The sequence below is a fragment of the Scardinius erythrophthalmus genome (assembly GCF_964197995.2).
Source record: "Scardinius erythrophthalmus genome assembly, chromosome: 10".
Classification (NCBI taxonomy): Eukaryota; Metazoa; Chordata; class Actinopteri; order Cypriniformes; family Leuciscidae; genus Scardinius; species Scardinius erythrophthalmus.
In genome coordinates this window covers 40,443,857-40,460,931 of record NC_138230.1, presented here as the reverse complement: position 1 = coordinate 40,460,931, position 17,075 = coordinate 40,443,857, and the positions used below count along the sequence as shown (strand labels likewise).

The 17,075-nt window shown below is 41.4% G+C and overlaps 2 protein-coding genes across 2 annotated transcripts; both read left to right on the top strand.

The window, feature by feature from the left end:
• The first annotated feature begins 5,080 nt into the window (after positions 1–5,080).
• Positions 5,081–6,911, top strand: LOC308697046 (progranulin-like). The gene is made up of 5 exons (XM_081376100.1): positions 5,081–5,120; positions 5,338–5,480; positions 5,563–5,700; positions 6,165–6,276; positions 6,424–6,911. Exons 2-5 carry the CDS (start codon positions 5,352–5,354, stop codon positions 6,435–6,437), a joined length of 393 nt encoding a protein of 130 aa, XP_081232226.1. The 5' UTR covers positions 5,081–5,120; positions 5,338–5,351; the 3' UTR covers positions 6,438–6,911.
• Positions 6,912–12,505: 5,594 nt separating this feature from the next.
• Positions 12,506–13,899, top strand: LOC308697045 (progranulin-like). The gene is made up of 5 exons (XM_081376099.1): positions 12,506–12,547; positions 12,722–12,904; positions 12,987–13,124; positions 13,592–13,703; positions 13,860–13,899. The coding sequence occupies exons 2-5, from the start codon at positions 12,722–12,724 to the stop codon at positions 13,871–13,873; spliced, it is 447 nt and encodes a 148-aa protein (XP_081232225.1). The 5' UTR covers positions 12,506–12,547; the 3' UTR covers positions 13,874–13,899.
• The last annotated feature ends 3,176 nt before the right edge of the window (positions 13,900–17,075 follow it).

Genomic DNA, 17,075 nt, shown 5'->3' with positions numbered 1-17,075 from the left:
ATACATTTTGATCAGTAGTGTGTAATCACTATAATATAAATATATCATGATTATGCTAGAACAGAAAAGAGCAAACAAACATATACAAAACAGTTATATAATTTGGGAACTAACAAGTGATAACAGAACAGCCACTTCCGGAACAATAGTGAAATCTTTAATGAAAACTGATGTGAAAGGGTGGCCAGCTGGGCTAGTGTTGAAATCTTTCAACACTAAAGATTTTGATGACATTTTGAGGGGAAGTTTAAAATTTTGCATTGTGACCATAATCGTTTGGTTTATGGTCGATTATGGTCACCATAATCGTTTGGTTTATGGTCGATTATGGTCATCATAATCGTTTGGTGGGAACCTCTCAAAAGAATGGCAAAATCTCTTCCTGTTCCTATTCCAAAAATATGTAGATATGTAAAAATGTTGATCTGATCAATTTGTTGATGGGATGGAGAAAGATAATAGCTAGATCTTTTTAATGTTTATTATTAATCATTCAATATCAGTATCATTATTCATAAATATATATTTTCCCTTAGTCAGGCGATAATTATTATGGTCAAGCTGGGTCTCGTTTCTTTGATTGGTTAGTCTCAGTATTTAAGCCCTGTATTAGCTTTATGGGTTACGTGGAATGTGTCCTTCTCCACAACGGTTCCCTGTTTATGATCTGTGAGAGCAAGGAGGAGACCAGCGCACCAGCCCAGCGACGGCGAAGTCTGTGCCCACCACAGATGCCGAGCCAGAGCCTGCCACGATCAGCAACAAGGACTGAGCCCAGAGCCCGAGCCCGACGTAACGTCTGACCAGGTGTGTTAGCCGGTCACATCGCTAGTTCCTGAGATCTCCAGCACTGCCTCTCCTTAGCCTTTCATCTCCTGATAGGAGTGGCGACCCATTAGCTCCACCTTGGACCTCCGTGCCCGTCACTCCTCTTAGGCCTGGCAACCAGTCGGGCTCCACCGTGGCTCCTCCATCCCTCGGCTCCACCTGGGACCATCATCCTCTCGGCTCCACCGGGCTTTCCTCGTCCCTTTGGCTCCACCTTGCTCAGTTGTTGCTCTGCCTATGCGCTCAGGACTTCCGGGCCTTCACCTGTGCCTCGTCCCTCCATCCCTTTGGCTCCATTGAGCTTTTCCTTCCTTCCTTCCAGCTCAACCTGGGTCTATATAATAAAGGACTGCTGAACTTAAATCCAGCACTTTATGTTTTACATCCTGCTGCAACCATACGCGACACAGGGGAACACAAGCTGGAATCATGACAATATTAACTATTTAAAACCGGATGTGTCGTCGACGACACAGTCAACCAAGCTGTATTCATGTCACGGTAACTCTTCAACCGTTTGCACTATCAAAATAATTCAAATAGTTCCTGAAAGTAGACATCATGTGCTTTTCACCAATATTCGGCTTATTACGATAATGTCATGCTTTCCGTCTGCAAATGACAGCAGCGTGGGATGGAAGGATTTGAACAGAGAGATACGACGCACGTATAAAGATACTGATATATACTATACATATGTCCCCTGACTAAGGGAAAATATATATTTATGAATAATGATACTGATATTGAATGATTAATAATAAACAATAAAAAGATCTAGCTATTGTCTTTCTCCATCCCATCAACAAATTGATCAGATCAAAATTTTTACATATCTACATATTTTTGGAATAGGAACAGGAAGAGATTTTTGCCATTCTTTTGAGAGGTTCCCACCAAACGATTATGGTGACCATAATCGACCATAAACCAAACGATTATGGTCACAATGCAAAATTTTAAACTTCCTCTCAAAATGTCATCAAAATCTTTAATGTTGAAAGATTTCAACACTAGCCCAGCTGGCCACCCTTTCTGTGTTTTGGATTGCATAAAATAATGAAAGAAACTAACAAATACATGGCGAAAGAAGTGTTAGACAGCAGAAGAGGGGATTGGGATGATTTTTAATTAAAATTAGGGAGGCGGATGGCCGTTACTCTTTCACATATCTAAGCGTGCCTATGAATGCGTGCATTTGAATGTGTGCGTGTATGAAAAAAAGTGTCCTAAATGAAAACTGTGCAACCCAATGTCACAAAAAAGACTTGTATATATGTATTATAGTTCATTTTTTTTCGTTCGTTTTTTTTTTTTTTTTTTTTGTCTTTTTAAATTCTATTTACAAACTCACAACACACAATAATGGTCAATAACTGTAATTTGTTGAAAGCTTATCTTTTTCTGAAAAAGATGACACCTCGCACATGAAGATAGCACATTGTTTTAGAATTTTACAGTCAAAAAATCAAATTATGTGAAAAACACCTATTTTAGCTTCAGGTTCTAAAGGGTTAAAGCAGTGCATATTTACATAAATGAATAATCATTTGAAGCATGTTGTATGTTTTATACACCGTGAAAATAGCATGTATTTGACCGAAATTCGTAAAATCTAGATAGCGCAGTGGATGTTTGTCAACAAAAACATTTTATTCAAAATAGGCTAAAGGTGATGATGCACAGGGCAACTTTTTGAGCAATGCTGCTGGGCAATCTTGCCAAACAATTGTTGCTAGGGCACTTTCCCATTGGAAATGGGCAATACATTTCTATCTGGATAATTTAGATAGGTCGTGGGCCCTGTGTCTCATCTGGTTGCCCGTTGAGGGCAATATTGCCCAGCAACATTGCTCAAAAAGTTGCCCTGTGTATCATCACCTTAAAGGTCTTTACATTTTGGATTTAATAAGATTTCCCCCCAAAAAAGGCAAGAATAAACCTGGTGTCCTCCATGATCTGCTTGCTGTCTATGATGTTGAAGCAATATAATTGATACCCGATTCAAGCTTTAATTTCCCTTTATTTGGATTAATAAATGAAGATTAAAAATAGGGCAAAAAAATCTGTACTGTGCAATTGGGTCCTATATATCCTCAACTGTAAATCAGGTTACGTGACAGGCTGACAACCTCAAGACAGTAACCATGGATACAAACAGTTAAATGTATTATATTTCCTTGTATGGAGTTAAAAAAAAGTCACAATTTTTATTAAAAGACTGAAGTGAAAGTGTAGGCAGTTAGTGTGGTTTGGAAATATTTATGTTCCAAATGTTACATAATCAGTAAACGGGAACCTCAACTTATATCTGGTTTGCAAATGTTGTATCAAAGCTGGAAGATTTTAATTTAGAAATCTTTGTAATGCAATTTCCTCCTCTCCACTGGCATAAAGTCAAAATGAAGCTTTGTTCAAAATGAATCAGACCAGGAATCTTGTGAGACAATTCTCATATAACAATTAATATTTGAATCTCAGAAGATGTTTTCGAGGCATGAGATTTTGATTATTTTCATGTACTTGTGACAGAACTACACTGCAAGAAATGTTTTTCGATGTTGTAAAACAAAAAAAAAGATTATTTGAGTATACGCTTTACAAGTAAATACTATTTCAGTGTTTCTACTTGCAAATTTGTTTCCAACATGTGTTACTGTTTTTTTTATTGTTTGTGAAATTTACTAGCAATTACAATATATATATATATATATATATATATATATATATATATATATATATATATATATATATATATATATATATACATATATGTTATGAGTTGAGTTATGACTTGAAAACAAAGTCCACTAGATGCGTACGCACCGAATGCCAAATGTGTATACATTGAAAGGTTTGTGCACTCAACTGTGTGCAAGACTGAACGGAACGTGGAAAATGAAGTAAACTCAGGCCTTAACCTTTAGAGGACCAGGTGTTGGGCAGAAAACTGGACACACATCAGAGAAGATCAGAATCAGGTAAATCTGTCTTTGTGAAGCCTGAAGGACGTGTGACTCAAGCCACATTATACAAGGTTATCCTGGAAGAAAGCTTGCTTCCTTCTGTTCTGACAAGAGCAGACGGCTCGAAGGATTGGTTTTCCCGCAGGACAACGCTCCATGCCACACAGTCAGGATAATCTAAGACCACCAGATCAAGACCCTGTCATGACCAGCCAGACCTGAACCCCATTAAAAACCTCTGGAATGTGATCAAGAGGAAGTCTTCAAACAAAGCCAAGCTGGTTTAAATTCTGCACCAGGAGTGGCATAATGTCGCCCAACATCAATGTGAAAGACTGATAGGGAGAATGATAAGAAATCAGGGTTATTCCAAAAGATACTGATTGTTTAACTGATTTTGTTATTTTATTTAATACTTTTCTTCAACAAGGACACATTAAATCGATCAACCTTGAAAGTAGAATGATCAGAATGATTTCTGAAAGATTAGAGTAAAATTCAGCTTTGAATCACAGGATTAAATTACATTGTAAAATATATTAAAATCAGTTCTGTTACGACAACTCTCGAAGTGATTGATATGGTAATGGGTACGACAATATTGTATGCTTGGTCTTGGCGGAATAGATCTGCTACGCTGCTGTTGTTGCAGAGCAAGTATGGGACTTGCTACTGCCAATACACACAACAGGCTGCTGTGAGAGAGTTGCTGTACAATAGCATGCATGAATGAATGGATGAATGAATGAATAAATTAACCGTAGCAGATCTATACAGGTGGAGCTGGGGAAGGTGGAGGGTTTCTGAAGCGCTGCACTGCTAAGGCAAATGCTACCCGAGTATTTGAAGTTTGAGCAGCGAGCTCATTGGCTACTGGTACGGTAGGAACCAATCAGCTGCGCCCTAGATAATGATGTGATTATGAACAGGTGAGTAAAAGGACCTATTAGCCTGCACCATCTAAAGTTTCATGCCAGAACTTTGTATTTATTAAATATTAATAATATAATATTTTAACTGATTAATTAAAATCAATTATTACAAATTTAGTTTTAAAAGTAGGCTATATGTTTGGATGAGAGGAAGTGATCCTCTCAATACCTCGGTCTTACTCTCATTCCCATTCTTTTATACTGAAGCTTGTTCATACAAGGACTTCAGTGTGTTTAAAAACTCAAAGCGTTATCTACACTTCTGGTTAAATTTTTACTGAACAAACTTCCTGTATTTACAGTGGGAGGGGCCGTGTGTATATAAATAAGAGATACAGTCAGAACATCACAGGACAGCAGCAAAGCACAATCCACAGAGAAGAGACCCGGCAAGGTAAATGTTCTTATACTCAATATCAGTCAATCTATTATTGACAAGCATGTCACATTATCAGTAATATCACATGTTAGAGCAGATGGATAAAGTTCCAAAACAGCTACACAATTTCAAGGAAAAGCAGAAACATAGAAAATAATTTCATTATTAATTATTTTGATGTGCGATTTCCAGATGGTTCCAGTGTTGATGTTCCTAATGGCAGCTCTTGTAGCTGCAGAGCCGCTGATGGATCTCTCAGACCCTGATAGCGAGTCTGTCTCTGTGGTGCACTGTGATGCTTCTACTGCGTGTCCTGATGGAACAACGTGTTGTCTGAGTCCTTATGGACAATGGTTCTGCTGTCCGTTCTCAATGGTAAATCACAGTAAACTGTGTAACTTTTTATAGTCTATTAAGTTCAAGGTTTAACCTTTGTTTGTTCTGCCCACTCCTTCAGGGTCAGTGCTGTAGAGATGGAGTTCATTGCTGCCGTCACGGTTATCACTGCGATTCCACATCGACTCAGTGTTTGAGGGGGTGGTTGAGACTGTCTTCTTCTCCTCAGCCGGCCTCCAAAGCGATCCAGAAAACTCAGGTATGTCAGTACTCTGCCTATATGACTGTAAAGTAAAGCAACCTGTCATGTTACACTGACCTACATACTCGACAATCTTTACAGACCATGTCATATGACTTCCAATCACCATTTCCGGCAGTTATAAAACATGATTGAACATTTTCAAGCTGCGAACAATCAACAGGGATCTATAAAATGGCATAAGACTCTTGACACAAAGTAAAGAAATATTTAGGATTCAAAAAACATTATATGTTATCAGTTGTCATAAATAGTCATTTAAATGTCTCTGTCTGTTAAAATAAACAATGGGGCAGTGAATTCTCTGTGGTTTGAAAGCATAAATGTGCTTTAGCTCATTATGTTCTATTGTATTTATTTGAGCTGTAAAATTTGAAATGGTTCTTTAAGAGGTTTTTCTAAGAAGGTGAGTTTCTGGTTATGCATTTACTAACATAATTCCTGTGAATGGAAATGAGCAGGCTCTCGAAAGCCAGACCCAGACTGAGACTGTTCACTGTGAAGGAAACATCTACTGCCCAGCTGAGAAGTTCTGCTGCAAGACAGCATCTGGCCAGTGGGGGTGCTGCAGCGGTAACGCTAACTCCATCTTGCTCTATTAATCATGCCTAATCATCAAGCCAAAATAAATGTGGATGTCGATGACTAAAAAAATATAATTTATGCAATGTAAGATTTTGTTTTTGCTCATATTATAAGCTGTATTTCTATATTTTTTAGGGATGGTGTTGTAAGAACAAACCCCCGTGAACCTCTTATCAACGACTGGCAAAGTGCAAGAGGCTTTCATTCACTGTAGATTCTTTCTACATCCAAACTGAATTTATGTGAAATAAAAATTGACAGAATTAAAGTCAAATTGATTATTTTTATTTAGAAAGTGTACTTTTAATCATCCATCTACATTGCGTTTTGTTCATGAATTAATCTGTGTTTATGCTTAGATCTTTTAAGGGAAACATGTATGCTCCACTTCGGTGCACTGACTTTCTTACAGTTCGTTTACTGAAATTTCCTCAGATACATTATGACATTAGGTGCGAGGGGGACACTTAATTCCCTCCAGTTCAGAGAGACTGTGAGCTTAATTGAGGGAGAATCCACAGGTTTATAATACTTATGCTATAACGAGGTCACAGAGAAGCTTTAACAACTCGAAGATTCCACTGTCATTGTGAGGCTCTCGGCAATAAAGTGCCATGCATTTGACTCTGGCAGCTTCTTCTTCTTCATGAGAAGTGAGTAAAGTTAAAGTACATAAATTACTCACCAGGGTTAAGAAAACAGAAGAAAGAAATTCATACAGGTTTGGAACAACTTGAGGGTGCATACATCCACCAGATGGTGCTGTTTTAGTCACTAGGAGCTTTTAATCTTTCCCAGAAATGTCAGGGGAAAGCCTCAGTGGAAAAAAATACACTTCAAAATAAAAGACCTAGAACATGGAACATACAAAACACGGGAAACGGTGAAATAAGCTTTTACTGCACACAGTATTGAGTGGTTTAAGTCAGGTAAATTAGTTACACCTCTACATAAAGGAACAACACGAGAATGAATGTAACAGAATACAATAGACAATTATTCAGGGGTCACCTGAAAATAAAGCAAAGGAAGAAAATAAATAAATAAATCAACACAAGTCATAAGATGTCCCTGTGAATTTGGCAAATCACAGACCAAATATAATTCCATAAAAAGTACTCCAGTGCTTATGCAGAATATTAGTGGAGTAAATGTTATAAACAATTATTCCAAATTAAAATAAAATTAAAATAAATAAATAAATAAAATAAAATAAAAAATTCATCCAGATAATCACCTAGAAAACATTGGAGTCACCTTTGTTGACAAGTAAACAGGTATTTTCAAAAACTTTACATTATATATTATTAAATGTATCATAGGACATTACAAAACACTGCATGATTGCCTCGAGGCAACATTGTACCATAATGGAATCCCATAAGGCCATACCAGGCATAGGTTGGAATACAAGCACTAAAAGAGTTCGAATTATATTAATGTATTTGCATTTTTAGTCAGACAGTTATTCAGCTTTTATTTATTTTTTTAAATATTGAATTCCAGGATGCCGTGAGTCTGGAGACTGTCAACAGTGAATCAACAGTGCTCATAAACAGCTGTTATTCTCACTAGAAATGAACGAGAAGAAGCTTGGACCCGGAAACAGTATTCCTGACATAACTTTTTATCTCATAACAGAGTTAAGGTGCAGTCATATTTACTGTTCAGCGATTTTTCACTAGAGAATTACAGTCATTTCAATTGGAATCCACACGATAAAGAATTTCATGTGATTTAAAAAAAATGGGTCCAAGTTGGTCACTCGAATTTGCTGCATTGTCCAACAAAAAGTGACTTCTGTGTGATGTGCTTCGTTACATCGCCACACTGTTGACATTGGACAAGAGACCTGTTTGCCAACAAACTTTCACTGACATTTCACTGTAACCACAACTTTACTCCGTTGCAACATAAAATGCAATCAATATAAATAAAATATTCAAAAGGGACATTTGAGGTAATGAATGAGTCAGCAAAGTGAAAACGTGCAGTAGCTTCATTTTCTGCCAGGCTTTATCCTCTTTTCTGATCGTTTGTCCTGGCACTTGATTTTCAGGATTTCATCCCTGTTCAAACTTGTATTTCAGCATACTATGCAAAGATCACTGCAAAGAACGGCTCTCTTAACGTGACAGTTGTAGAAATAAAACTATTTCCTCATCCTTGTAAGGTTATGGAGATTTTTTAATGTTTTGCCTTTAAACAACACTGATTGTAATGTTGGTTGACATGATTTTGCAAAGAAAGACATGTTCCTGGATCAACAGCTTTTGTTGATCCTGGAACAACAATCCTGTCCGAAAACATAGTTCTAGCCCTAAATCTAACCTTTCCAATAACTTATCCCTACAATCATAGGGAAGTTATAGGTTTTAAGGTTCATAAAACTGAAACGCCCAACCTTGTTTAAGCCTAAACTTGACATTAACTGTCCCCAAACCTATCCCTCAAATCTGATTTATTTATTAGAAGGTTGTTCCAGGAACACGGATGTTGATCCAGGAACTCGTTTTACTTGATAAAATCACGTTCACATTGTGTTGTTGCAGAACTGGACTTCATCAAGTGCAACATGTTCCTGGATCAAAATCTTTGTTGATCCTGGATCCACCAGTCAGATCTCAGGAACAAGTTTACTGTTTCAATTTGCCTGCTGTTGTACAATGGTGCCTTGAGGTAACAAACTTTTAATAAATTAATACATTTAAAAATAATGAAAATGTCAAGTCAAGTCAAGTCAACTTTATTTATATAGCGCTTTTCACAATACAGATTGTATCAAAGCAGCTTCACAGTATTAAATAAAATAGTACATCAGTGTTTGTTTCTGGTGTAAAACATCCACGTTTGGTAATGCTGATCAATAGCACTGTTGAATCGATTAATCAAATTAAGTATCCCCAACTGAGCAAGCCAAAGGCAACAGTGGCAAGGAACCGAAAAACTCCATCAGGTGACCTAATGGAGAAAAAAAAACCTTGGGAGAACCCAGGCTCAGTCGGGGGCCAGTTCTCCTCTGGCGTTTATGAAGTAGAGACCGGATTTAACTGTAAGATTAAAATATTATATGAATGCCTGGCTGAAGAGATGCGTCTTTAATCTAGTTTTAAACTGGGAGAGCGAATCTGAGCAACGAACAGTATCAGGAAGGCTATTCCAGAGTTTTGGAGCTAAATGTGAAAATGCTCTCCCTCCTTTGGTGGATCTGGATATCCTAGGTATGACCAAAAGCCTCAAATTTAGTGATCTTAAAGAGCGCGATGGATTATAGGGCGATAGAAGATCCGTTAAATAAACTGGAGCTAAGCCCTTTAGGGCTTTATAAGTCAGTAGCAATACCTTGTAATTAATACGGAACTTTATAGGTAACCAACGTAGTGATGATAAAATTGGTGTTATATGGTCAAACTTTCTTGATCTAGTAAGAACTCTAGCGGCGGCATTTTGGACTAACTGTTTATTGAGGATGCAGGACAACCAGCTAATAAAGCATTACAGTAATCTAGTCTCGAGGTCATGAATGCATGAACTAACTTTTCTGCATCAGAAACTGATAGCATGTTACGTAACTTAGCAATATTTCTAAGGTGAAAAAAGGCTGTTTTTGTAACATATGAAATATGATTTTCAAAAGACAAGTTACAATCTAATATAACACCCAGGTCTTTTACTGTAGAGGATAAAGTAACAGGACACCCTACTATGTTAAAGTTGTATTGTAAGAGGTTTTGTGGGCGGTTTTTTGAACCGATAAGTATTACCTCTGTCTTATCTGGATTTAATAAAAGAAAATTGTGCGTCATCCAATCTTTTATATCTTTAACACACTCTGTCAATTTGGATAATTTAGCGTTTTCATCCGGCCGTGATGAAATATATAGTTGAGTGTCATCAGCATAACAATGGAAACTAATTCCATGTTTCCTTATAATATTTCCAAGTGGCATCATATATATTGAGAATAATAGAGGGCCTAACACAGATCCTTGCGGCACTCCATAGTTTACTGGAGTTATGATCGATTTTTCTCCGTTTAAATAGACAAAATGGTAGCGGTCAGATAGGTATGATCTGAACCAGCTTAATGCTTGTCAGAGTAAATCATTTGTGATTTTAACAAGTGCAGTTTCAGTGCTATGATGCGGCCTGAATCCAGACTGAAACTTTTCATAGGTGTCATTTTCTTGCAAGAAAGAGCCCAGTTGGGCAGACACAACTTTTTCTAATATTTTGGACATAAAAGGAAGATTTGAAATGGGTCTATAATTTGCTAGGTTATTTGGGTCTAATTGTGGTTTCTTAATGAGAGGTTTTATAACTGCCAATTTAAATGTTCTTGGAACATGACCTTAAGATAAAGACGAGTTAATAATATTGAGGAGAGGCTCTTCCACTATAGGTAACACTTCTTTCAATAGTTTAGTTGGTATGGGATCTAATAAACATATTGTTGTTTTAGAGGAAATGATAAGTTTATTTAACTCTTTTTGTTCTATAGTTGTAAAGCACTGTAATTGTTCTTGCGGGGTGATAATCGAGGCTGAATTATAAGGCGCGATTGAAGATTGAACGTTTACAATTGTGGATCTGATGTTTTCTATTTTCTCAGTGAAAAAATTCATGAAATCATTATTACTAAACTGTAACGGAATATTTTGTTCAGGTGACGCTTGTTTATTTGTTAGTCTAGCCACGGTGTTAAATCAGAACCTAGGATTGTTTTGGTTATTTTCTATTAGTTTGCGGAGGTGCTCAGCCCTGGCCGCTTTTAGGGCCTTTTTATAGCGTGACGTACTGTCTTTCCAAGCGATTCTAAAGACCTCTAAGTTGGTTTGTTTCCATTTACGCTCTAAATTACGGGTTTCTCTCTTTACAACACGAGTAGTATTGTTGTACCATGGTGCTTTAATTTTCTCTCTGACCTTTTTTAGTCTCATAGGTGCAACAATATCCAATTTTCCAGAGAGAATGGTGCTCATAGTGCTGGTTAGTTCGTCTAGTTCATCTGTTTGTTTAGGTTCAGGCAGCAGCTGAGACAGATCCGATAAGCAATTTGAAAAATTATCTATGGTGGATGGAAGGATTGTTCTGCCTAATCGATAACGCGGCGCAGCATGATATATTACCGGGGTACGTAATATGCAAATTACCATGTAATGGTCAGTTACATCATCACTTTGCGGAATGATATCTATATCGGTTGGATCGGTTCCATGTGATATAATTAAATCGAGTGTATGATTAAAACGATGAGTTGGTCCGGTAACGTTTTGCTTAACCCCAAAGGAGTTTAATAAGTCTATAAACGCAGCCCCTAACGTATCATTTTGATTATCTACGTGTATGTTAAAATCTCCAACAATTAATATTTTATCGACATTGACCAATAGATCTGAGAGAAAATTTGCAAATTCTTTTAGGAAATCAGCGTAAGGCCCTGGTGGTCTATATACGGTAGCCAAGGCTAAAGATAATAGGGATGTTTTTCTATCATCTAAGAGCGTAACATTTAGTACAAGTACTTCAAATGAAATAAACTTATAACCCGTTTTCTGAGTAACACTGAATAAATGTTTATTGATATTGTTATCATGTCCAATTTTAAACACGAAAAACATCCTAAATATTTGTTCCTCATTAATCCTGCTTGGGTTAAATTGTTTCTCATTTCATTTGGTATTTGGTATTCCACAATTGAGGTGCTCTTACAGAAAAACGTTTAGCCATTCAGTGTAACCCTACTTTTTTGTTTAATTGAACTTTAACAAAACAAGCAAACAGTCAAAGTACAGTCAGAACTAAAAATTTTACATATAAAGAAAAATATACAGGGGGTAGGCTAACCTTTTAGCCTAACTTAATTTAAACATGTTAAAGGACTCACATATAGAAATAGTTTTAATTTCTTTCTTCTTATTAGAATAAAAATAGTATTTATATATATTTGATTCTCTTTTTTAAAAAACAAAGGTTTAGTTTAACTGTATTTACATGTATAATATGAAATTTAGCAAATATATTATATTGATAATATATTATTATTTTCTTTTATTTGAGGGGATATTAGTAAAACCAAATAAAACATTTTCTAAACACAAAGAAAAGTGGCATCAGTGTATAGCCATGTATCTAAATTTCCTGGTTAAATTTTAAATGGGAGGAGCCGTGTGTGTGAGTGTACATAAGAGATACAGTCAGAACATCACAGGACAGCACAGACAGCAAAACACAATCCACAGAGAAGAGACCCGGCAAGGTAAATGTTCTTATTCTTACGTCAATGAATCTATTATTGACTTTAGACTTTGTCACATTATCAGTAATATCACATGTTAGAACAGACTGAAAAAGTTCCAAAACTTTTTTTCAGTAATAAAAATAAAATAAAATGCAGTATATTATTAATCATATTTTGATGTGCTATTTCCAGATGGTTCCAGTGTTGATGTTCCTAATGGCAGCTCTTGTAGCTGCAGAGCCGCTGATGGATCTCTCAGACCCTGATAGCGAGTCTGTCTCTGTGGTGCACTGTGATGCTTACACTGCGTGTCCTGATGGAACAACGTGTTGTCTGAGTCCTTATGGACAATGGTTCTGCTGTCCGTTCTCAATGGTAAATCACAGTAAACTGTGTAACTTTTTATAGTCTATTAAGTTCAAGGTTTAACCTTTGTTTGCTCTGCCCACTCCTTCAGGGTCAGTGCTGTAGAGATGGAGTTCATTGCTGCCGTCACGGTTATCACTGCGATTCCACATCGACTCAATGTTTGAGGGGGTGGTTGAGACTGTCTTCTTCTCCTCAGCCGGCCTCCAAAGCGATCCAGAAAACTCAGGTATGTCAGTACTCTGCCTATGACTGCAAAGTAAAGCAACCTGCAACTAGTCAAGCAACCTGTCATGTTACAATGACCTACATACTTGACAATCTTTACAGACCATGTCATATGACTTCCAATCACCATTTCCGGCAGTTATAAAACATGATTGAACATTTTCAAGCTGCGAACAATAAACAGGGATCTATAAAATGGCATAAGACTTTTGACACAAAGTAAAGAAATATTTAGGATTCAAAAAACATTATATGCTATCAATTGTCATAAATAGTCATTTAAATGTCTCTGTCTGTTAAAATAAACAATGGGGCAGTGAATTCTCTGTGGTTTAGTTAACTATATTATGTGCTATTGTATTTATATGAGCTGTAAAATTTGAAATGGTTCTTTAAGAGGTTTTTCTAAGAAGGTGAGTTTCTGGTTATGTGTTTACTAACATAATTCCTGTGAATGGAAATGAGCAGGCTCTCGAAAGCCAGACCCAGACTGAGACTGTTCACTGTGAAGGAAACATCTACTGCCCAGCTGAGAAGTTCTGCTGCAAGACAGCATCTGGCCAGTGGGGGTGCTGCAGCGGTAACGCTAACTCCATCTTGCTCTACTAATCATGATTAAACATCAAGCCAAAATAAATGTGGATGTCGATGACTAATAGATTTATGCAATAAATCGCAATGCAATGTAAGATTTTGTGTTTGCTCATGTTATAAGTTGTATTTCTATATTTTTTAGGGATGGTGTTGTAAGTACAAACCCTCGTGAACCTCTTATCTGTCACGATCCACACACCAAGGAAAGGGAGAGAAACAGGTGGATCCAAATACAGCGTTTTTATTTGTAGGGCAATCCAATTCGTCGTCATCCATGCAGGTGTCAAAATCCATATTAGCAGTCCAATATAACAAAATAAACAAACAAGGAACAAGAACATAAACCGGAAACACAGGGAACGGAAGTGGTGTGATATATTACAAGGACTCCGTGACACATACTAAAACAGACAGGGTATATATACACAGGGAACACAAGCTAAACAAGATAACAAGGGGGCGTGGTAAACTGAAACACCTGTGAAGACTAATCAACATAACAAGGAACAACTAAACATGACAAGACACATGGCAGGATCACATGACAAGCATGGAATAATATGACAGACACTAACAAGGAACAAGACACAAAACCCACACCGTGACATAACCTCCCCTCTACGGAGCGGCTACCAGACGCTACAAGACGTGACAGACCAAACAAAAATCCAGGCGGGAGGTGGAGTGGTGGAGGATCAGGGGGAGGGAAGGGGGGCCAGGTCCATGGAGGGAAACGGGGACAGGGAGTGACAGTTCATCTGGCGGCCAGGGCGGAGCAGACAGTCCACCGGGCGGCCAGGGCGGAGCAGACAGTCCACCGGGCGGCCAGGGCGGAGCAGACAGTCCACCGGGCGGCCAGGGCGGAGCAGACAGTCCATCGGGCGGCCAGGGCGGAGCAGACAGTCCATCGGGCGGCCAGGGCGGAGCAGACAGTCCATCGGGCGGCCAGGGCGGAGACTTTGCCTCGGGCGGCCAGGGTGGAGACTCTCCCTCGGGCGGCCAGGGCGGAGACTGTCCCTCGGGCGGCCAGAGCGGAGACTGTCCCTCGGGCGGCCACGGCGGTGAAGACCCCTCGGGCGGCCAGGGCGGTGAAGACCCCTCGGGCGGCCAGGGCGGAGACTCTCCCTCGGGCGGCCAGGGCGGAGACTCTCCCTCGGGCGGCCAGGGCGGAGACTGTCCCTCGGGCGGCCAGGGCGGAGACTGTCCCCCGGGCGGCCAGGGCGGAGACTGTCCCCCGGGCGGCCAGGGCGGAGACTGTCCCCCGGGCGGCCAGGGCGGAGACTGTCCCCCGGGCGGCCAGGGCGGAGACTGTCCCCCGGGCGGCCAGGGCGGAGACTGTCCCTCGGGCGGCCAGGGCGGAGACTGTCCCTCGGGCGGCCAGGGCGGAGACTGTCCCTCGGGCGGCCAGGGCGGAGACTGTCCCTCGGGCGGCCAGGGCGGAGACTGTCCCTCGGGCGGCCAGGGCGGAGACTGTCCCTCGGGCGGCCACGGCGGTGAAGACCCCTCGGGCGGCCAGGTTGGTGAAGACCCCTCGGTCGGCCACGGCGCAGGAACTGGAACAGACACCAATGGCTCAGGAACTGGAACTGGCACCAACGGCTCAGGCACTGGAACTGGCACTGGAACTGGTACCACCCGCTCAGGCACTGGAACTGGCACCACCGGCTCAGGCACTGGAACTACTGGAACTGGCACCACCGGCTCAGGCACTGGAACTACTGGAACTGGCACCACCGGCTCAGGCACTGGAACTACTGGAACTGGCACCACCGGCTCAGGCACTGGAACTACTGGAACTGGCACCACCGGCTCAGGCACTGGAACTACTGGAACTGGCACCACCGGCTCAGGCACTGGAACTACTGGAACTGGCACCACCGGCTCAGGCACTGGAACTACTGGAACTGGCACCACCGGCTCAGGCACTGGAACTGGCACCACCGGCTCAGGTTCAAACACAGACACAGACACAGACACAGACACAGACACAGACACAGACACAGACACAGACACAGACACAGACCAAGACACAGACCAAGACACAGACCAAGACACAGACACAGGCTCAGGAACAGACCAAGACACAGACACAGACCAAGACACAGACACAGACACAGACACAGACCAAGACACAGGCTCAGGCTCAGGCTCAGGCTCAGGCTCAGGCTCAGGCTCAGGCTCAGGCTCAGGCTCAGGCTCAGGAACAGACACAGGCTCAGGAACAGACACAGGCTCAGGAACAGACACAGGCTCAGGAACAGACACAGGCTCAGGAACAGACACAGGCTCAGGAACAGACACAGGCTCAGGAACAGACACAGGCTCAGGAACAGACACAGGCTCAGGAACAGACACAGGCTCAGGAACAGACACAGGCTCAGGAACAGACACAGGCTCAGGAACAGACACAGGCTCAGGAACAGGAACAGACACAGGCTCAGGAACAGACACAGGCTCAGGAACAGACACAGGCTCAGGAACAGACACAGGCTCAGGAACAGACACAGGCTCAGGAACAGACACAGGCTCAGGAACAGACACAGGCTCAGGAACAGACACAGGCTCAGGAACAGACACAGGCTCAGGAACAGACACCAGCTCAGGAACAGACACCAGCTCAGGAACAGACGCTGGCTCCGGCTCAGGAACAGGCACAGGAACAGACGCTGGCTCCGGCTCAGGAACAGGCACAGGAACAGACGCTGGCTCCGGCTCAGGAACAGACGCTGGCTCCGGCTCAGGAACAGACGCTGGCTCCGGCTCAGGAACAGACGCTGGCTCCGGCTCAGGAACAGACGCTGGCTCCGGCTCAGGAACAGACGCTGGCTCCGGCTCAGGAACAGACGCTGGCTCCGGCTCAGGAACAGACGCTGGCTCCGGCTCAGGAACAGACGCTGGCTCCGGCTCAGGAACAGACGCTGGCTCCGGCTCAGGAACAGACGCTGGCTCCGGCTCAGGAACAGACGCTGGCTCCGGCTCAGGAACAGACGCTGGCTCCGGCTCAGGAACAGACACCACTGGCTCCGGCTCAGGAACAGGAACAGACACCACTGGCTCCGGCTCAGGAACAGGAACAGACACCACCGGCTCCGGCTCAGGAACAGGAACAGACACCACCGGCTCAGGAACAGAAACAGACACCACCGGCTCAGGAACAGGAACAGACACCACCGGCTCAGGAACCGACCCCACCGGCTCAGGAACAGGAACCGACCCCACCGGCTCAGGAACAGACACCACCGGCTCAGGAACAGACACAGGCTCGACAGCGGCCATCTTGTCAGGGGACACAGGCTCGGCAAACGTGACCTGAACACTCTCGGCGGCGGCCCTCTTGTCCGAAGACACAGGCTCAGCA

Excerpts from the sequence above, each read along its gene's own strand:
- LOC308697045 (XM_081376099.1), top strand. The coding sequence starts at position 12,722 with ATGGTTCCAGTGTTGATGTTCCTAATGGCAGCTCTTGTAGCTGCAGAG. Across the intron at positions 12,905-12,986 it reads TCTGCTGTCCGTTCTCAATG|GGTCAGTGCTGTAGAGATGG; the intron begins GTAAATCACAGT and ends CCACTCCTTCAG. Across the intron at positions 13,125-13,591 it reads AAGCGATCCAGAAAACTCAG|GCTCTCGAAAGCCAGACCCA; the intron begins GTATGTCAGTAC and ends GGAAATGAGCAG.
- LOC308697046 (XM_081376100.1), top strand. The coding sequence starts at position 5,352 with ATGGATCTCTCAGACCCTGATAGCGAGTCTGTCTCTGTGGTGCACTGT. Across the intron at positions 5,481-5,562 it reads TCTGCTGTCCGTTCTCAATG|GGTCAGTGCTGTAGAGATGG; the intron begins GTAAATCACAGT and ends CCACTCCTTCAG. Across the intron at positions 5,701-6,164 it reads AAGCGATCCAGAAAACTCAG|GCTCTCGAAAGCCAGACCCA; the intron begins GTATGTCAGTAC and ends GGAAATGAGCAG.